The sequence below is a fragment of the Triticum dicoccoides genome, chromosome 4B (assembly GCF_002162155.2).
Source record: "Triticum dicoccoides isolate Atlit2015 ecotype Zavitan chromosome 4B, WEW_v2.0, whole genome shotgun sequence".
Classification (NCBI taxonomy): Eukaryota; Viridiplantae; Streptophyta; class Magnoliopsida; order Poales; family Poaceae; genus Triticum; species Triticum dicoccoides.
In genome coordinates, this window is record NC_041387.1 from 427835329 (window position 1) to 427857270 (window position 21942).

The following is a 21942-nucleotide window of genomic DNA, read 5'->3' on the forward strand; positions in this document are numbered from 1 at the left end:
GCTCTAGGGCCGCCGCCGCCTGGCACCACCTACGGCCGCGGTCGCTGTCGGCAGCACCTTTGCCCGTCTCCGCCTACACTGCCGCCTCCTCTGATGGCCATCGAAGCCAGGCACCAGCTGCAGCTCCAGCTCCACCTCAGCCCCTCCTCCCCACCCACGGCGAGCACCGGCCCCCCTCTCTGTTCTTATTTTTTTCATGTATAGATTTAGGAATTGATGGATCTGTGGATGGATGGATAGATCGATGGATGTGTGCTTCAGAATCTGTCAAAGCACCTCTTGTTGTATACATATGCAAAGAGTAATTCTTGTTACTCACCCGTATGAGGTATAGGTTGTGGGAATCCAGACCTGGAGTTGGGGATTGATGATGTGAAATGGCGGCGTCACGAGCCATAAGGTCACCACTGAGACCATAAGCAGCCCAGCACCCAGCGCCCAACAACAGCAATCCAACATATATGCACATAACAAGTATGAGCGGACACACGCATGAGCAAGCATGGGAATAGAAATGGATAGCCATGCTGAGATGGTTCTTGGGCGTACCTATGGTGCGGGGAGCGCCGGTCAGCCTGGCGGACCTTTGACATAAGCACAACACTGGATCAGACACACGCATAGTCGTTGGCGTGTGTGCTGGATCGGCAGCCTGCGGCTGGATACAAGCAACCGGCGTGCCTTGGTCGCTTGGCCTATCCATCAGCATTATATCTCCTTCATCAATTATTTTTCTCATAGTCTTTACGATGAAGGCTAGGAACTATGCTAAAATATACATATGTCTTAGTTGTTGCTTTTCTTAATGCAGATATGGAAGATCTAAAAGCCTCTGTGAAAGATTTTTGGTTCTGCAGAAGCCAATGATCTGGCACACTGAGACCTTAATTTCTGGAGTGAACGACTGCAGGAATCAAAATACAATGTTGATGAGGTTCTTTCTTTACATAAGTATATTACAATATTAATGAAATTAGCTCCTGGCCATTGCATCTTTGCATACTTATTGGAAGTTGATTTGCTTATTAATCGTAGCATAGAACTTTTCAGCTATGATGTGTGACAAAATTATTTGCATTTCTCATCTATCATGGATATGTCTCTACTAAAAGGCATTGTTGGCTTAAGATGACTTGAGAATTGTACACTTTGGTATGTAAAGTTAGTTACTGAGTTTAGTAGCAGTTATGAAAGTTAGAGCACATACATGCTTGATTTTACTTCCTTTAATACGAGCATTCTATAATTACTAAGAACTGATTTGTTGAAGTGTGCCTCCCTATTTTGTCCAGATAACTACTTCTGGTTAGGCGGGGGAAATAAAAAGGGTAACCATAGATATATGGTCTAGCATCACGAGGTTCAGGTTCCTGCTGTTGATCAACCGTTTCTTCGGTCGAGGTGGGTTATGCTTGATTATGTTCTTCTTTGTATTTTTGTTCATGGCCTACATTGGTGTTATCATCTATTCTGTTTCAAAAATTTCAATGGCTTAGTTTCATGTCCCAGTACCACTTGAAGTACAACTAAGTACCTTCTGACAGGAGGATAATGTATGTATTTACCTATGGTTATTGTTTCCTATAAGAAACATGATCATCTCACCTTGGTTTCCCCTCTATCTGACTTGGGCCAGTTTTATGTGAGACTCGTTTTGCATTTTCTGTGTTTGGATGCTTAAGCTTAAGCTTTTATTATTTGGTTCAGTTAGAGATTAAAGAAGACCGCAATTGAGTCGATGGTGTATATACTTGATATATATATATAAATGGTCAAAATAAGGAAGTGCTTTTATGAAAGTCAAATATGCAGTTGTCTTCCTGTTTGAATCTACATTGGCGATTCCAAGTTTGCTGCTTCCCAAAAAATGGAGATTTGTAGTACGGACAGAACTTCAACCTATTCAGTATAGGTCTTAAATTGACTAGACAATAGTATACTATTTTTTATTTATGGCCTTAGAATTGTATTGCCACAACAAAAAAACAGATTTGAAATCGCAAAGAAAGCAGGTTCTTATGCTCATAACAATCCAGGAGACGATTCTGTAGCTTAATGTCTACTTAGTCTTTTCCATCCTTAGCTAACAGTATTAATTTGGTGATAATTTAAGATTTTGGGTAGTAGAGAGATCATGTAGGCCATTTAGTCTTGGCTATCAACTAAAATGTCAATTGCTACTCGATAGACTTATAGTTAACCTCTCTCTTTTGTTGTCTCTTAACAGCCAAGATGAGTGCTCAACACCTACGTCTCATGCTAACTGAACTGGTGATGTTTATTCTTCACCTCAATTGACGCCGCATGTTCCCCCTGGTTAGTCTTGAGTCTTGACATCGTGTTTATACCATTAAAATCGCCCTCTGGTTGGTTGACCACATTTGATTTATTGCAAATTTTGGTACACTATTTTGTTAAGAGTGTTCTTTGTTTACTTACGGCTCTAGCAACTGTGATCATTTTTCTTGGTACGAGTTTGCAGCTTCTCGGCGGGCACATCTGAATCGTGGAGCGTGAACTGGTCATAGCGAACTGGCCTGTTCGGTAGAAAAGACAATTTTTTTTGTGGCTACCAGTTACAGGTTTTATATACTCTTGCAGTCTTCGAAGTTGTTTTCAGCTCATGTACACATCTATTGCTGATAAAATGTACTAATCATATGTATACTGTGTATCAGGTGCACACAAGATGCTTACGATTGAGCGGTCTACACTACACAAACTATCATTTTGGTCCTTTATACATACAAGAGGCGAGCAAGGACACATACATACATTCGAGTGCCAATAATTCAACTGTCGGTTATCAATCGGCTGTGTGTATCTTGTTTCAATCGGCAATGGTGCATACACATTTCAGTGAGCACACATACATGCTTGATTTTACTTCAGTTAATTCTATAATTACTAAGAACTGTTTTGTGAAGGTGTGCCTCCCTATTTTGTCCAGATAACCACTTCTGTCTACATATTGTGACCAGATTATGATGTATGGTCTCTTTCCAGCTACGGAAAATGGTGTACTGCATACTGCATGCACTGATGATAGGATAGATGGTTTGTGACGTACAACCTCTGTACCAAAATGTAGGATCTTTGGACAGGCACTTTGTGGTAGAATGTGTTGAAATAGGTCTATTTGCTAGAATATGTGTTGTGTCGATGTTGCAACTAGCATACACAAAAATGACTTTGCTATATATTTTCATAATGCTATGTTCTGCCAGTTAAATGACTTCTTATTGTTTTGAATCTACTACAAAAGTGTTTAAAGATTTACTTTGTCCCAGCGCCTACTTTGGATCAGAAGAAAGTAAAAAAGCTAGAAGATACTCCCAATGGAACAATTTATCCTATATCGAGTGGTAATTGTGTTATGTATCAGATAACTTCTCATATTAGTAATTCCCACTAAGAATTCATAGTTTTCATTCTTTTCTTTTGAGAAAAAAAATCTGAGTATTGGTGCATCCAGAAAGGATCTGGAGGTCAGCTTGTTAGTAATCCCAATATGTGTGCCAAATTATGTTGCTGTGGATCTCAAGGAATGAATGACAGCAAGCTGATGATTCTGCTTGATGGATCTGTGTACGTTCCGATATATGAGAACAAGGGCAGCAATAGGATGCTCATCAGCAACATCCTGTGAAACTGACTACTGCATGCTAACTATCCATATGCATAATCCTATATTTGTGTAGATAGTTCCTATCACCTGAACTATCAAAATCTTGTTAAGCGTTAGCCTGATGTTTTATATATTTTCAGCACCAAGGGCAATGTAGAAATGCAAGAACAGAAGCTTTGCGAGGTAATTCAGTCAGCTATATGCATGTATGTTTTCTGCTATAGCGAGATCATTTATTTTATTTAGAAAATATAACATGAAGTGTGATTACAAGAATCTACTACTGTTAGCATGAACAGGCTTTGTAATGTACCTACTTAACAATAGCATAATTGAATCCTTCCTAAGCAGCGTCCGTCAATTGAGACTTCACATGCCTGGTTTTACTTTACGAAGAGTAGTATGTTGTGCTCCAATATTCAACTGTGTTCTTGAATTAGGAATTATGTTTTTTTATAGTTAAAGTGCTTGTCTATTGGTCTGGTGTATATAAGTGAAAGAAAACAAAAACAGATGGGGGAAGTGAGCTTCTTGCTTTTCTTTTCCTTTTGTTTCTATTTGATAATTACTCCCTACTCTGATGCTTCAGTGTTTTTTTTAATCTCCCGTGTTATATTTTTTTTGGTGCTACTTGGGCTTTCTGAGGTCCTTTTTGTTTTCATTAAGAACAAAATAGAGTTACTTAATTTTAGATTTGAATGTTAGACACAGAGCTATGAGTCAATGTACTGGTTTGACAAGCTGTATTGTCATATTCACATGTGCTTTGGAAATTAAAAAGAATTACTTTGTTCTACGTTTGAATGTCAAGCAAAAATAGAATGGGGGAAGGGAGCTCGCAATACAGATTCTAATTGTTACTTGGTGTTCTGATCCTTGTGTCTGCTCTTGTAATAATCTTGTGTGGGTGCCTTCACATGTAATCTATTGCCTCTCTGACATGTTTTGCTACAAAATTATGTCTCGACCATATGTATTTACATTACTGCTGTCAGCTTGTGATATTTAAATTATGATAGGACAATGCCTCTTTAGTTGTAACTGTGATACTCCTGATGTGCAAGTAAACACTACTAGGATAACTAAAAAAATCATGAAATGCGAGCAATTCTCGATTTAAATAGTGTGACCTTACATAATAGGAGCTAATCATTGTGTCGTGTTCAAAATGGGTACTAGAAAAGATAATTGAATAGCAAGTCCTGTACAGTTACTACCATAAAGTTTATTTCTAACTGCATGATCTGAATTGCACATTCTGAAAGTATATTAGACTCCTGCCCTTGGGAAATTAGACTGCTATAGCAATACTTCTGTAAAAAATGCCATGCTAACTTGATGGTTCAGTTTAAAGTTGTAGGCAGAGGCTTGCGGTAGGGAGGAAATCATTATGCCAGTTGAAAACCAAGCCATTTATTTGTGGGTGTATGATCTGGACTGTGCTTCTCCGAAAGTATGCTCTTGGGAGATTTAGCTATTGTGGTTTTGCTTGGTAAACAAATGACATGCTAAAATGTTGGTTGTTAGAGCCTCCCTGTTCTAAAAAAATGTTTGGTTGTTAGTACAGAGGTGGTAACACTATTTGGTCCTCTGGTATTGATTCATGATTTGTGCTTAATACATGATGTTGGTATCTGATCAATTTATTGATCATGCCTCACTTGATGTTGCATGGTGTACAGGCAAAGTGCCAATGGAGTGGCATATATCGTACTTCGCTACTACCTACATGCGATTCCATTTGATTTCACTTTGATTTTGTTTTTCTGCTGATCGTTTCTAGGTGGTTGTTGATGAATCATGTAAGGATGGTGCAGAACTCACAAGAGGGAAAAGACCGAACTGCGGTAACCAAATCAAATAGCTGATAAGGTACAAATTTCTGAAGATATATGGTTTGCCCTAAACAAGCATATACATCATAGTACAAAGGGGAATTACATCTCTATTTTATGTTATGTTTTCTTCTTGCTATCTTGTTCATGGACTCTCTGTAAGTGCGCCTTTCTATTAGCAACCTTAGTGCCAATGACTCAACAGTCAGCTATCAACCAGAATAGTAGGGCATTGAGCTTGTAGGACACATGCATATACTGTTACTCAGACATCAAGAAAACAGGAGATAAACATGTATGACGATCTACCATGTTATTACTCGGTTGTTGATTACGAAATAGACATAGGTTTAGCAGAGAAGAAATTTCAGTGATTTATCAGTTCAGGCTATGGAAGTAAACATGAGGCATTGAAGCTAATTTGAATTAGGCGTAATGAACCAAACATTTCAAACATTTTTGTAATTGCCATTAGCGGGTCAACAGGGTAGGCATTTTCATGAGACAATATTGATTTTAATGACAGCTAATAATTACACTGCCACCTCTAGGAAAAAAAACATTAGCTCAAAACTGTAATACTCCGGATTTACTTGCTATCCTTTAGACGTAATACTGTGTTGTTTGTGAAGGTTCACTTGGAAGTGGTTGAGGTAGCCTGACCTGGTGAGACCTGGTGACGCGATGCGTACATCGGAGGAAGTAGATCTTGTGAGTGCGGGAGTGGATCTTGCAATTGAAGTCGTGCCTCCGATGCAGAGGAGCAGCGGCGATGCGGTGGAAACTACAGGGTGAGTGAGAGATTGGAGAAGGAGGGGATGGTCATGAAGTGAGTAAGTGGATTAACATCGTCTGGTTAAGTAACTTGGGCCAGCCCATTATTGTGAATCTGTCATTTGTCTTCTTGAAAGCCCACAACACGGTTTAAATATGTATTGGGAGTTTGGGACAACTAAATCAGATAAATGAAAGAAATTATAACGCTTATAACAGTTTATAAAATGAAGTAACAAAGTGCATATCCAAGTTTAGTAAATTTTAGAATGTGGTTGTTTGTTGTTATTCATTGTTAGGCTTGGCATTTGAATCTTTGTTAGATCTAAAGTGCCTTTGATAGCATGGAATATTTGTACAACGCACTGTGGAGGCATGGTCTTTCTCAGGATGACTAACAAGGATGATCGGCAAAGTTATGGCGGTTTGAAAAAAGTCGTTGGTGCATTGCTGTGGATCTCAAGATGGCTATGTGTTTATATTTTGCATAATCACTCTGAAGGCCATGCTTTATATTTTCTTTGAAATTTGCTCTTGAAGAATCATGTATCTATGTTAGATCCGGTGAGAAAAGGCGGCTTCCAACCAGAGGATGCGGGAGTGTTGGTCACATTTGGTTTTCGACTTGCGTGTCTAAATATTCTCACAACACTTAGCTCGCTCTCGCCCCTTGCGCCATTTGGCGCAACGAGTCATCTAGTGTACATAAAGACCCAGTCTCACTTCCCGTTTCCGTAACGGACAAAGTTCATTTTGTAAGATGGATACCCAGGATCTATCCTCAGTTTACCGCCCGGCAGTTGACCCTGATTTCACCGTACGCCCCCGTGAGCACACCGAGATTGCCCAGCTTCACCATCGCGGCCGCGAAGTCGCTGCCGAACTGATCATTGTTGGACGCGTAGCTGCTAACCAGACCGTCCGTGGAGCCGCCGTCGTACAGCGCCTGGTCGGAGTGGAGCAGCCCCCGATGGCTGAGGAGGCCGGAGAAGTAGCTGTTGTCGAAGTAGTCGGGCGAGGACGCGTCGAGAGGCGTGAGGTTGCCGTCGTTGCCACCACCCTGTGGGCAGTCGCCTCGCAGCGACGCCGTGAAGGTCCCGTCGATGTCGGTGTCGGCGTAGATCCGGTTTCGGTAATTCTGGCATTGCGCCCGGCCGATGGTGTGCCCCCCTGCAGCAATGTGGATTCACGTGGTGATCGATCGGTCGAGGCATTGTCGACAGAGCTGTACCGGAGATCTATCGACCCGTCGCTCTCGCATTTCGCTTTCCAATGTACTAGTACGTTGTGATAGAGTGAGCATGCATGATTGCGTGGTGATTTTCTTCTTTTGAATTTGGAGAAGAGCACGGTGGTGAATGAATTATGAGGTTGTTGGGCCTGAGTGACTACTCGAGTGACGATCAGGTTCTCAAGCAAAAAGGTGATTGATGGCTCGTGCAAGCCTTGTCTGGTCGGCAAAAGGAAAGGTGGTGACAAGCGCAGGGACGAGAGCCATCGATCACCATGTTGAATTCAGGGGATGCGGGCAAAACGCTGGCGTGTCCGTCCGTTGCTATGATCAGTGATGGATGCACAACTCCATCATTAACTAGGTAGGTACACCAGACGAAGCAGCCAAGTCTTTTGAGAAAAGGGAGTCATAATGGAACAAAAAAGCCTACATGTGTATACTAGCTAGCCATGCATACGTGCGCACTTGGTTGTATGCCAGTCGCCAGACATGCTTCGCAATCTAACAGTGTGACTGACTCTTCCATGTGATCTATCAATGCATGCATGTCTCCGGGTAATTTGTGTATCATGGCTATCAGCTGTGTGCAGGCAGCGCAGCGCATTTTACCTGAGAGAGCAACCATGTCGGTGCTGCTTAATCCCTTCTTGGAGAAAGCGGCGAGGAGATCATTGAGGTTGGAGTTGGGGCCGGGGAGGTCACTGTTGGCCAAGGACGCACTTGCGGTGGTGGCGTCCCTCCTCCCAAGTAGAACCGTCCATGATGGCCCCCCTAGCTGCGCAGGAAGCCCAACAAAGCACGTAGTACTGATTGTCACCTGCTACATGTACTTCCATTCCGCCGATGGGACGACGCGTGTTTTCACTCAAGCGCAAGAAGGTAACAGAGAGCTGTAAATTTAGTCTTTTAGCTTACGTCGACGACGGCGTCGTGGGCAGCGACGGCGAGGATGTCGGCGCAAGAGACGGTCCGCGGGCAAATCAGCTCCAGCAGCAGTTTGATCCTGTCAATCACCTCGAAGCCGCGCAGCGACCCTGCGTTCGGCCCCGCCCCCTTTTCGCCGGTGAAGCTGGGCGTGTCGTCCAGCAGCACCGACGCGTCGCACCCCTAGCGTACACACACATGGATCCACCATCAAAAAAGTTTACAATACTGAAAAGAGGACCAAGGGAATAACAGAGGAAGATCTTGAGGACTTGCTTGCACAAAGCAGTCGTGGAAGTATAGCCGGAGAAGGGAGGCGCCCATGCGGCGGTCGAGCAGCACCGCCGTCGCCACGGTTGTCCTGATGGTGAGAAGCGCCGCGGGGCAAGAAGAACCGTAGTAGTTCTCCGACAGCTGCGCGTTCGCTACCGCCGCACAAGTTGCTGCGAGGAGCAAGAGAAAAGGTGGGAGACGAGCCATGAGAGATCTAAGTGTCTCGGGGCTCACCTTTCGGCTTTGGGATAGCCCTCCGCGATGCGGTTCCAAAGCATATTTATAGGCAACAACTTGAGGAATTACACGCATGTACTACTAGCTCTTAGGCCAATTCCACCGCGCGACCCCAAACGGACGTCCGTTTTGTCCGGATTCTGTCCGTTTGGACAGTGGATGGGGTCATGTCCGGGCCTGTCCTGGGATGTGGTGGCCGTGCGCCCAGCGCACGACCGCATCCTTCTACCCCATCCTGTCCGCGTCTATTTAAAAAAAAAAAAGAAACGTTTCAAATGCCAAGCCCTACGGCCCCAGTTCAGCACGCACGCCGGCAACAAAGCCAACGGCCGGCAACACAGACAGCCTCCAAAATGTATGGTTGTCCTCGCCGGCAACACATCCAGCGACCGGCAACACAGCCGGCCTTCAAAATGAATGTTTTTCTCGTCGGCACACAGCCAGCGGCCCAGCGGACGGGCGACACCCATGACAGCCTCCAAAAAAGAACGGCCACGGCCGATCGGACGACCTAGTTCAGGCCGTCGGCGTCGAGCATCTCCTTCTGCCTGGCCTCGAACCAGACCCTCGTCTTCTCGCTCATCTTCGACAAGTCCACGCTCATGATCGCGAGGGCCACCTCCTTCGCTTTAGTGGCGGCATCGGTGGTCTTGATGTCGAGCTGCCTTTGCCTGGCCTTGACGTTCTCGGCCTCGATGTCGAGCTGCCTTTGCCGGACCGCCGCTTCCATGTCGAGCTGCCTCTGTCGGGCCGCCTCCTCCATCTCAAGCTTCCTTCTCTTGGACGCCTCCTCCATCTCAAGCTTCTTCGTTTGAAGCTCTAGGTATTGCTTCATTTGCTCGTCCTTGCTTTGCCGCTTCTTCTCGTCCCTCACATCCTTTTGCGACATCATGCCATGCAAAGTGTCATGCAATGCCATGGATAAGGCATCACGAATGTCATCAACCTTAGAGTTGGTCTTGCCCCTTGGCCTCTTCAACGCCTCGCCATCTCCACCTCCGGCGAACTTGGCCGTCTTCAGGCCTCTCTTCCTTTGGAGTTCACGGTATTGGTCCTTGAACTTAGGGCAATTGTTGATCATACTCCAACAATGCGTAAGAGTGAACGGCTTATCATTGTGCCGGGCCTTGAATGCCTCCAAAGATTGAAATGCCTACACCATATGATGAACAACAAGTGACCATGCAAACATGTACAAGGCCGAAGTTTCATGGTCGTAGCAAGGAAAGGGCAAAGAATGAGAGCATACCATGTCTCCAACGCCGGTACCACTCACGGGCCGTGCTTGAACGCTCTCAAATGCGGCTTGATACTTGTTGCATTTTTGTTGGATGAACAACCATCTCTTTTGAATCGAGCCGACGCCACGGTTGCTTTCAAATTGGTAGGGCTCAAACATCTTCCTTTCATGGAATGTTTTGTGGACTCTCGTCCAAAAAACAATACCGTTTTGTTGCGCGCTGGTCCTTGGATCTTGGCTAATCTCCATCCAAGCTTGACAAATCAACTTATCCTCATCTTGTGTGTATGAACCCGTGCGAATGCTCTTCCTCTTATTTTGTGCTTCCGCTCTTTGTGTCAGCTCATCGATGAACAATGGCGCGCCACTAATGTCAACGTCGTTGCTTTCTTCTTCTTCACCATCACCTTCGACATAGATGTCATCATCTTCATGCCACGAGTCACCATGGTCGTGGTCAGCACGGTCGTCGGCCTTTTCATCGGCAGTGAACTGGCCGCGGCCATCCTGACTTTGGGTCTCCTCGGGGTCGTAGACAGGGACGTGGCCGCCATCGTAGATCACTTCCTCCATAAACTGGTCGTAGTAGGGGTCGTCGACCGGTGCCGTTGGGGTTGGCATTTCGTCGAACAAGACGCGGGGGGACGACATGGTGCCGGTAAACGGCGGCCGTGCTTGCTTTCTTTGCATCTCGACGGACGGCCGGCCGGCCGCCGCTGCTGGACCCAAGGGTGACGTTGAGGTCGATGACGGCCGAGGTGCGTGGTGTGCACGGCGCGATCACGCTCACGTTTGGTGACCCCCTGAAACGGGTATGTGCGTCGTGCCTTGGCAGAGGAAAGCCGTGCGACAAGGGCATGGTCCGCGACGTCGGCGACTGGCAGTGCGGAGGCCGGGCGACCGACGACCCTGTGCTCGCCGGACCGACGGACCCTCCAGAGAAACCGGGCGGGCGACAAATGTCGGCCATGAGAAGGGCGTGCGCTTTGCTGACGATGGCCTCCTTCTCCTCGACCTCGGCCTTGTGCCGCGTGGCCTCAATCGTAGCGCGCTCGTCGGCTCTCTTGGCCGCGGCGACGTTGATCTTGACGACCGCCTTCTGGCTCCTCCTCTTCGCCGATTCCGCGTCCAACTTGGTGATCTTGTTGGAAATATGCCCTAGAGGCAATAATAAAAGTATTATTATATTTCAATGTTCATGATAAATGTCTTTTATTCATGCTATAACTGTATTATCCGGAAATCGTAATACACGTGTGAATACTTAGACCACAATATGTCCCTGGTGAGCCTCTAGTTGACCAGCTCGTTGTGATCAACAGATAGTCATGGTTTCCTGACTATGGACATTGGATGTCATTGATAACGGGATCACATCATTAGGAGAATGATGTGATGGACAAGACCCAATCCTAAGCATAGCATAAAAGATCGTGTAGTTCGTTTTGCTAGAGCTTTGCCAGTGTCAAGTATCTCTTCCTTCGACCATGAGATCGTGTAACTCCCGGATACCGTAAGAGTGCCTTGGGTGCATCAAACGTCACAACGTAACTGGGTGACTATAAAGGTGCATTACAGGTATCTCCGAAAGTAGCTGTTGGGTTGACACGGATCGAGACTGGGATTTGTCACTCCGTATGACGGAGAGGTATCTCTGGGCCCACTCGGTAATGCATCATCATAATGAGCTCAATGTGACCAAGGTGTTGGACACGGGATCATGCATTACGGTACGAGTAAAGTGACTTGCCGGTAACGAGACTGAACAAGGTATTGGGATACCGACGATCGAGTCTCGGGCAAGTAACGTACCGATTGACAAAGGGAATTGCATACAGGGTTTGATCGAATCCTCGACATCGTGGTTCATCCGATGACAACATCGAGGAGCATGTGGGAGCCATCATGGGTATCCAGATCCCGCTGTTGGTTATTGACTGAGAGCGTCTCGGTCATGTCTGCATGTCTCCCGAACCCGTAGGGTCTACACACTTAAGATTCGGTGACGCTAGGGTTATTAGGAAGACTAGTATGTGACTACCGAATGTTGTTCGGAGTCCCGGATGGGATCCTGGACGTCACGAGGAGATCCGGAAGGGTCCGGAGGTAAAGATTTATATATGGGAAGTTGTCAAACAGACACCGGGAAGTTTCGGGGTCATACCGGTATTGTACCGGGGCCACCGGAAGGGTTCCGGGGGTCCACCGGGAGGGGCCACCCCTCCCGGGGGGCCACATGGGCTGCGTGGGGCAGGGAGCCAGCCCCTGGTGGGCTGGCCGCACCCCCTCCCTTGGGCACATGCGCCTAGGGTTGAGGGGGGAACCCTAGAGGGGGCGCCCCCCTTGGCTTGGGGGGCAAGCCACCCTCTCCCCTCTCCCCTAGGCCGCCGCACCCCCCCTAGATGGGTTCTAGGGGGTCGGCCCCCTTCTCCCTTCCCCCTATAAATAGAGGGGTGAGGGGAGGGCAGCCGGACCACCCTCCAAGGCGCAGCCCTCCCCTCCCCAACACCTCTCCTCCTCCGTTGTGTGCTTGGCGAAGCCCTGTCGGAGTACTGCCTCTCCATCATCACCACGCCGTCGTGCTGCCGGTGGAGCTGTCTTCCTCAACCTCTCCTTCCCCCTTGCTGGATCAAGAAGGAGGAGACGTCTCCCGTCCCGTACATGTGTTGAACGCAGAGGTGCTGTTCGTTCAGCACTTGGTCATCGGTGATTCGAATCACGTCGAGTACGACTACATCATCACCTTGCAAGCTTCCGCACGCGATCTACAAGTGGTATGTAGATGCAAACTCTCTCCCTTGACTCGTTGCTTAGATGAACTCATAGATGGATCTTGGTGAAACCGTAGGAAAAATTTTAATTTTCTGCAACGTTCCCCAACAGTGGTATCAGAGCTAGGTCTATGCGTAGTTCTCTTTGCACGAGTAGAACACAATTTTGTTGTGGGCGTGGATTTTGTCATCTTACTTGCCTCTACTAGTCTTTTCTTGCTCAACGGTATTGTGGGATGAAGCGGCCCGGACCAACCTTACACGTACGCTTACGTGAGACCGGTTCCACCGACTGACATGCACTAGTTGCATAAGGTGGCTGGCGGGTGTCTGTCTCTCCCACTTTAGTTGGAGCGGAATCGATGAACAGGGCCCTTATGAAGGGTAAATAGAAGTTGACAAAATCACGTTGTGGTGATTCGTAGGTAAGAAAACGTTCTTGCTAGAACCCAATTGCATCCACGTAAAAGATGCAACAACAATTAGAGGACGTCTAACTTGTTTTTGCAGCGATTTATCATGTGATGTGATATGGCCAGAAGTTGTGATGAATGATGAATTGTGATGTATGAGATCATGTTCTTTGTAATAGGATTCACGACTTGCATGTCGATGAGTATGACAACCGGCAGGAGCCATAGGAGTTGTCTTTATTTTTTGTATGACCTGCGTGTCATTGAATAACGCCATGTAAACTACTTTACTTTATTGCTAAACGTTAGTCATAGAAGTAGAAGTAGTCGTTGGCGTGACAACTTCATGAAGACACGATGATGGAGATCATGATGATGGAGATCATGGTGTCAAGCCGGTGACAAGATGATCATGGAGCCCCGAAGATGAAGATCAATGGAGCTATATGATATTGGCCATATCATGTCACAACTATATAATTGCATGTGATGTTTATTATGTTTATGCATCTTGTTTACTTAGGACGACGGTAGTAAATAAGATGATCCCTTAAAAAAATTTCAAGAAGTGTTCTCCCCTAACTGTGCACCTTTGCTACAGTTCGTCGCTTCTAAGCACCACGTGATGATCGGGTGTGATGGATTCTTACGTTCACATACAACGGGTGTAAGACAGTTTTACACAGCGAAAACACTTAGGGTTAACTTGACGAGCCTAGCATGTGCAGACATGGCCTCGGAACACGGAGACCGAAAGGTCGAACACGAGTCGTATGGAAGATACGATCAACATGAGAATGTTCACCGACGATGACTAGTCCGTCTCACGTGATGATCGGACACGGGCTAGTCGACTCGGATCGTGTAACACTTAGATGACTAGAGGGATGTCTAATCTAAGTGGGAGTTCATAATTTGATTAGAACTTTATTATCATGAACTTAGTCTAAAACCTTTGCAAATATGTCTTGTAGATCAATGGCCAACGCTAATGTCAACATGAACTTCAACGCGTTCCTAGAGAAAACCAAGCTGAAAGATGATGGCAGCAACTATTCAGACTGGGTCCGGAACCTGAGGATCATCCTCATAGCTGCCAGGAAACAATATGTCCTAGAAGGACCGCTAGGTGACGCTCCCGTCCCAGAGAACCAAGACATTATGAATGCTTGGCAGTCTCGTGCTGATGATTACTCCCTCGTTCAGTGCGGCATGCTTTACAGCTTAGAACCGGGGCTCCAAAAGCGTTTTGAGCACCACGGAGCATATGAGATGTTCGAAGAGCTGAAACTAGTTTTTCAAGCTCATGCCCGGGTCGAGAGATATGATGTCTCCGACAAGTTCTACAGTTGTAAGATGGAGGAAAACAGTTCTGTCAGTGAGCACATCCTGAAGATGTCTGGGTTGCACAACCGTATGATCCAGCTGAACATTAACCTCCCAGATGAGGCGGTCATTGACAGAATCCTCCAGTCGCTCCCACCAAGCTACAAGAGCTTTGTGATGAACTACAACATGCAGGGGATGGAAAAGACCATTCCTGAAGTGTTCTCGATGCTGAAGTCAGCAGAGGCTGAAATCAAGAAAGCACATCAAGTGTTGATGGTCAATAAGACCACTAAGTTCAAGAAGGGCAAGGGTAAGAAGAACTTCAAGAAGGACGGCAAAGATGTTGCCGCGCCTGGTAAGCCAGTTACCGGGAAGAAGTCAAAGAATGGACCTAAGCCTGAGACTGAGTGCTTTTATTGCAAGGGGAAGGGTCACTGGAAGCGGAACTGCCCCAAATACTTAGCAGATAAGAAGGCCGGCAACACCAAAGGTATATTTGATATACATGTGATTGATGTGTACCTTACCAGTACTCGTAGTAACTCCTGGGTATTTGATACCGGTGCCGTTGCTCATATTTGTAACTCACAGCAGGAGCTGCGGAATAAATGGAGACTGGCGAAGGACGAGGTGACGATGCGCGTCGGGAATGGTTCCAGAGTCGATGTGATCGCCGTCGGCACGCTGCCTCTACATTTACCTACGGGATTAGTTTTGAACCTTAATAATTGTTATTTAGTGCCAAGTTTGAGCATGAACATTGTATCTGGATCTCGTTTAATACGAGATGGCTACTCATTTAAGTCTGAGAATAATGGTTGTTCGATTTATATGAGAGATATGTTTTATGGTCATGCTCCGATGGTCAATGGTTTATTCTTAATGAATCTCGAGCGTAATATAACACATGTTCATAGTGTAGATGCCAAAAGATTTAAAGTTGATAACGATAGTCCCACATACTTGTGGCACTGCCGCCTTGGTCACATTGGTGTCAAGCGCATGAAGAAGCTCCATGCCGATGGACTTTTAGAGTCTCTTGATTATGAATCGTTTGACACGTGCGAACCATGCCTTTTGGGCAAAATGACCAAGACTCCGTTCTCCGGAACAATGGAGCGAGCAACCAACTTGTTGGAAATCATACATACCGATGTGTGCGGTCCAATGAGCGTTGAGGCTCGCAGAGGATATCGTTATGTTCTCACTCTCACTGATGACTTGAGTAGATATGGGTATGTCTACTTAATGAAACACAAGTCTGAGACCTTTGAAAAGTTCAAGGAATTTCAGAATGAGGTAGAGAATCAACGTGACCGAAAGATAAAATTCTTACGATCAGATCGTGGAGGAGAATACTTAAGTCACGAATTTGGTACACACTTAAGGAAATGTGGAATCGTTTCACAGCTCACGCCGCCTGGAACACCTCAGCGAAACGGTGTGTCCGAATGTCGTAATCGCACCCTATTGGATATGGTGCGGTCTATGATGTCTCTTACCGATTTACCGCTATCATTTTGGGGATACGCTCTAGAGACAGCTACATTCACTTTAAATAGGGCACCGTCTAAATCCGTTGAGACGACACCGTATGAATTATGGTTTGGAAAGAAACCTAAGCTGTCGTTTCTAAAAGTTTGGGGATGCGATGCTTATGTCAAGAAACTTCAACCTGAAAAGCTCGAACCCAAGTCGGAAAAATGCGTATTCATAGGATACCCTAAGGAAACTGTCGGGTATACCTTCTACTTAAGATCCGAAGGCAAGATCATTGTTGCCAAGAACGGATGCTTTCTGGAAAAAGAGTTTCTCTCGAAAGAAGTAAGTGGGAGGAAAGTAGAACTCGATGAAGTACTACCTCTTGAGCGGGAAAGTGGCGCAGCGCAGGAAACCGTTCCTGTGATGCCCACACCAACTGAAGAGGAAAACAATGATGATGATCAAGGTACTTCGGATCAAGTTACTGCTGAACTTCATAGGTCCACAAGGACACGTTCCGCACCAGAGTGGTACGGCAACCCTGTCCTGGAAATCATGTTGTTAGACAACAATGAACCTTCGAACTATGAAGAAGCGATGGCGGTCCCGGATTCCAACAAATGGCTTGAAGCCATGAAATCCGAGATAGAATCCATGTATGAAAACAAAGTATGGACTTTGACAGACTTGCCCGATGATCGGCGAGCGATAGAAAACAAATGGATCTTTAAGAAGAAGACGGACGCGGATGGTAATGTTACAATCTATAAGGCTCGACTTGTCGCTAAGGGTTATCGACAAGTTCAAGGGATTGACTACGACGAGACTTTCTCTCCCGTAGCGAAGCTGAAGTCCGTCCGAATCATGTTAGCAATTGCCGCATACTATGATTATGAGATATGGCAAATGGACGTCAAAACGGCATTCCTTAACGGGCATCTTAAGGAAGAACTGTATATGATGCAGCCGGAAGGTTTTGTCGATCCTCGGAACGCTAACAAAGTATGCAAGCTCCAGCGATCCATTTAAGGACTGGTGCAAGCATCTCGGAGTTGGAACATTCGCTTTGATGAGATGATCAAAGCGTTTGGGTTTATGCAGACTTATGGAGAAGCCTGCGTTTACAAGAAAGTGAGTGGGAGCTCTGTAGCATTTCTCATATTATATGTAGATGACATACTCTTGATGGGAAATAATATAGAATTTCTGGACAGCATTAAGGCCTACTTGAATAAGTGTTTTTCAATGAAGGACCTTGGAGAAGCTGCTTATATATTAGGCATCAAGATCTATAGAGATAGATCGAGACGCCTCATAGGTCTTTCACAAAGCACATACCTTGATAAGATTTTGAAGAGGTTCAAAATGGATCAGTCCAAGAAGGGGTTCTTGCCTATGTTACAAGGTGTGAGATTGAGCTCGGCTCAGTCACCGACCACGGCAAAAGATAAAGAAGAGATGAGTGTCATCCCCTATGCTTCAGCCATAGGATCTATTATGTATGCCATGCTGTGTACCAGACCCGATGTAAACCTTGCCGTAAGTTTGGTAGCAAGATACCAAAGTAATACCGGCAAGGAACACTGGACAGCGGTCAAGAATATCCTGAAGTACCTGAAAAGGACGAAGGACATGTTTCTCGTTTATGGAAGAGACGAAGAGCTCGTCGTAAAGGGTTACGTCGATGCTAGCTTTGACTCAGATCTGGATGACTCTAAGTCACAAACCGGATACGTGTATATGTTGAATGGTGGAGCAGTAAGCTGGTGCAGCTGCAAGCAGAGCGTTGTGGCGGGATCTACATGTGAAGCGGAGTACATGGCAGCCTCGGAGGCAGCGCATGAAGCGATTTGGGTGAAGGAGTTCATCACCGACCTAGGAGTCATACCCAAAGCGTCGGGGCCGATCAAACTCTTCTGTGACAACACTGGAGCTATTGCCCTCGCCAAGGAGCCCAGGTTTCACAAGAAGACCAGGCACATCAAGCGTCGTTTCAACTCCATCCGTGAAAATGTTCAAGATGGAGACATAGAGATTTGCAAAGTGCACACGGATCTGAATGTCGCAGATCCGCTGACTAAACCTCTCTCGCTGCAAAACATGATCAACACCAGAACTCTATGGGTGTTCGATTCATCACAATGTAACTAGATTGGTGACTCTAGTGCAAGTGGGAGACTGTTGGAAATATGCCCTAGAGGCAATAATAAAAGTATTATTATATTTCAATGTTCATGATAAATGTCTTTTATTCATGCTATAACTGTATTATCCGGAAATCGTAATACACGTGTGAATACTTAGACCACAATATGTCCCTGGTGAGCCTCTAGTTGACCAGCTCGTTGTGATCAACAGATAGTCATGGTTTCCTGACTATGGACATTGGATGTCGTTGATAACGGGATCACATCATTAGGAGAATGATGTGATGGACAAGACCCAATCCTAAGCATAGCATAAAAGATCGTGTAGTTCATTTTGCTAGAGCTTTGCCAGTGTCAAGTATCTCTTCCTTCGACCATGAGATCGTGTAACTCCCGGATACCGTAAGAGTGCCTTGGGTGTATCAAACGTCACAACGTAACTGGGTGACTATAAAGGTGCATTACAGGTATCTCCGAAAGTAGCTGTTGGGTTGACACGGATCGAGACTGGGATTTGTCACTCCGTATGACGGAGAGGTATCTCTGGGCCCACTCGGTAATGCATCATCATATTGAGCTCAATGTGACCAAGGTGTTGGACACAGGATCATGCATTACGGTACGAGTAAAGTGACTTGCCGGTAACGAGACTGAACAAGGTATTGGGATACCGACGATCGAGTCTCGGGCAAGTAACGTACCGATTGACAAAGGGAATTGCATACAGGGTTTGATCGAATCCTCGACATAGTGGTTCATCCGATGACAACATCGAGGAGCATGTGGGAGCCATCATGGGTATCCAGATCCCGCTGATGGTTATTGACTGAGAGCGTCTCGGTCATGTCTGCATGTCTCCCGAACCCGTAGGGTCTACACACTTAAGGTTCGGTGACGCTAGGGTTATGAAGATATGGATATGCAGAAACCCGAATGTTGTTCGGAGTCCTGGATGAGATCCCGGACGTCACGAGGAGTTCCGGAATGGTCCGGAGGTAAAGAATTATATATAGGAAGTGCTATTTCGGGCATCGGGACAAGTTTCGGGGTTATCGGTATTGTACCGGGACCACCGGAAGGGTCCCGGGGGTCCACCGGGTGGGGCCACCTGTCCCGGGGGGCCACATGGGCTGTAGGGGGTGCGCCTTGGCCATCATGGGCCAAGGGCACCAGCCCCTATAGGCCCATGCGCCTAGGGTTTCCCCCTAGGAGGAGTCCTAGTGGTGGAAGGCACCCCTAGGTGCCTTGGGGGGGAGGGAAACCTCCCCTAGGCCGCCGCCCCCCCTAGTAGATCTCATCTACTAGGGCCGGCGCCCCCCCTGGCACCCCTATATATAGTGGGGGAGAGGAGGGACTTCATACACCAGCCCCTGGCGCCTCCTCCTCCCCCCGTTACGTCTCTCCCTCGTAGTCTCGGCGAAGCCCTGCTGCTGTGACGCCCTGCATCCACCACCACGCCGTCGTGCTGCTGGATCTTCATCAACCTCTCCTTCCCCCTTGCTGGATCAAGAAGGAGGAGACGTCTCCCGTCCCGTACGTGTGTTGAACGCGGAGGTGCCGTCCGTTCGGCGCTGGTCATTGGTGATTTGGATCACGTCGAGTACGACTACATCATCACCTTGCAAGCTTCCGCACGCGATCTACAAGTGGTATGTAGATGCAAACTCTCTCCCTAGACTCGTTGCTTAGATGAACTCATAGATGGATCTTGGTGAAACCGTAGGAAAAATTTTAATTTTCTGCAACGTTCCCCAACAGTCTGTTGGAAATATGCCCTAAAGGCAATAATAAAAGTATTATTATATTTCATTGTTCATGATAATTGTCTTTTATTCATGCTATAACTGTATTATCCGGAAATCGTAATACACGTGTGAATACTTAGACCACACTATGTCCCTGGTAAGCCTCTAGTTGACCAGCTCGTTGTGATCAACAGATAGTCATGGTTTCCTGACTATGGACATTGGATGTCGTTGATAACGGGATCACATCATTAGGAGAATGATGTGATGGACAAGACCCAATCCTAAGCATAGCATAAAAGATCGTGTAGTTCGTTTTGCTAGAGCTTTGCAAGTGTCAAGTATCTCTTCCTTCGACCATGAGATCGTGTAACTCCCGGATACCGTAAGAGTGCTTTGGGTGTATCAAACGTCACAACGTAACTGGGTGACTATAAAGGTGCATTACAGGTATCTCCGAAAGTAGCTGTTGGGTTGACACGGATCGAGACTGGGATTTGTCACTCCGTATGACGGAGAGGTATCTCTGGGCCCACTCGGTAATGCATCATCATAATGAGCTCAATGTGACCAAGGTGTTGGACACGGGATCATGCATTACGGTACGAGTAAAGTGACTTGCCGGTAACGAGACTGAACAAGGTATTGGGATACCGACGATCGAGTCTCGGGCAAGTAACGTACCGATTGACAAAGGGAATTGCATACAGGGTTTGATCGAATCCTCGACATCGTGGTTCATCCGATGACAACATCGAGGAGCATGTGGGAGCCATCATGGGTATCCAGATCCCGCTGTTGGTTATTGACTGAGAGCGTCTCGGTCATGTCTGCATGTCTCCCGAACCCGTAGGGTCTACACACTTAAGGTTCGGTGATGCTAGGGTTATTAGGAAGACTAGTATGTGACTACCGAATGTTGTTCGGAGTCCCGGATGGGATCCTGGATGTCACGAGGAGACCCGGAAGGGTCCGGAGGTAAAGATTTATATATGGGAAGTTGTCAAACAGACACCGGGAAGTTTCGGGGTCATACCGGTATTGTACCGGGGCCACCGGAAGGGTTCCGGGGGTCCACCGGGAGGGGCCACCCCTCCCGGGGGGCCACATGGGCTGCGTGGGGCAGGGAGCCAGCCCCTGGTGGGCTGGCCGCACCCCCTCCCTTGGGCCCATGCGCCTAGGGTTGAGGGGGGAACCCTAGAGGGGGCGCCCCCTTGGCTTGGGGGGCAAGCCACCCTCTCCCCTCTCCCCTAGGCCGCCGCACCCCCCCCTAGATGGGTTCTAGGGGGCCGGCCCCCTTCTCCCTTCCCCCTATAAATAGAGGGGTGAGGGGAGGGCAGCCGGACCACCCTCCAAGACGCAGCCCTCCCCTCCCCAACACCTCTCCTCCTCCGTTGTGTGCTTGGCGAAGCCCTGTCAGAGTACTGCCTCTCCACCATCACCACGCCGTCGTGCTGCCGGTGGAGCTATCTTCCTCAACCTCTCCTTCCCCCTTGCTGGATCAAGAAGGAGGAGACGTCTCCCGTCCCGTACGTGTGTTGAACGCGGAGGTGCTGTCCGTTCAGCACTTGGTCATCGGTGATTCGAATCACGTCGAGTACGACTACATTATCACCTTGCAAGCTTCCGCACGCGATCTACAAGTGGTATGTAGATGCAAACTCTCTCCCTTGACTCGTTGCTTAGATGAACTCATAGATGAATCTTGGTGAAACCGTAGGAAAAATTTTAATTTTCTGCAACGTTCCCCAACAGATCTCCTCCGGCGTGCACTCTGACCGCGGCTTCCTTGGCGCCTTGCCCTTCTTCTTCTTGGCCATTCCGGGCGGGTCAACAGCCAGCCCGCCGGAGTTCGGCTGGGCGTCGGCCATGGACGGGGGAGGGAGTGGGACGGGCGGGACGTGGGAGGG

General features: G+C 47.1%; 1 protein-coding gene and 1 long non-coding RNA gene across 9 annotated transcripts; one reads left to right on the plus strand and one right to left on the minus strand.

Annotated features, from left to right (window-relative positions):
• Positions 1-166: 166 nt before the first annotated feature.
• On the plus strand, positions 167-6507 carry LOC119290674. Of its 8 annotated transcripts, XR_005141959.1 has the most exons (9): positions 167-934; positions 1293-1401; positions 2228-2316; positions 2483-2582; positions 2679-2859; positions 3291-3365; positions 3769-3811; positions 5412-5500; positions 6096-6507. It is a non-coding gene; the product is annotated as an uncharacterized LOC119290674 (long non-coding RNA). The 8 variants fall into 8 exon arrangements; XR_005141955.1 differs by having other exon boundaries at positions 2679-3365; XR_005141957.1 differs by lacking the exon at positions 3291-3365 and having other exon boundaries at positions 2679-3057.
• Positions 6508-6838: 331 nt separating this feature from the next.
• LOC119290673 (peroxidase 2-like) lies at positions 6839-8902 on the minus strand. The gene is made up of 4 exons (XM_037569307.1): positions 8672-8902; positions 8387-8578; positions 8081-8246; positions 6839-7407 (listed from the first exon to the last, which is right to left on the minus strand). Exons 1-4 carry the CDS (start codon positions 8873-8875, stop codon positions 7019-7021), a joined length of 951 nt encoding a protein of 316 aa, XP_037425204.1. The 5' UTR covers positions 8876-8902; the 3' UTR covers positions 6839-7018.
• Between the last annotated feature and the right edge of the window lie 13040 nt (positions 8903-21942).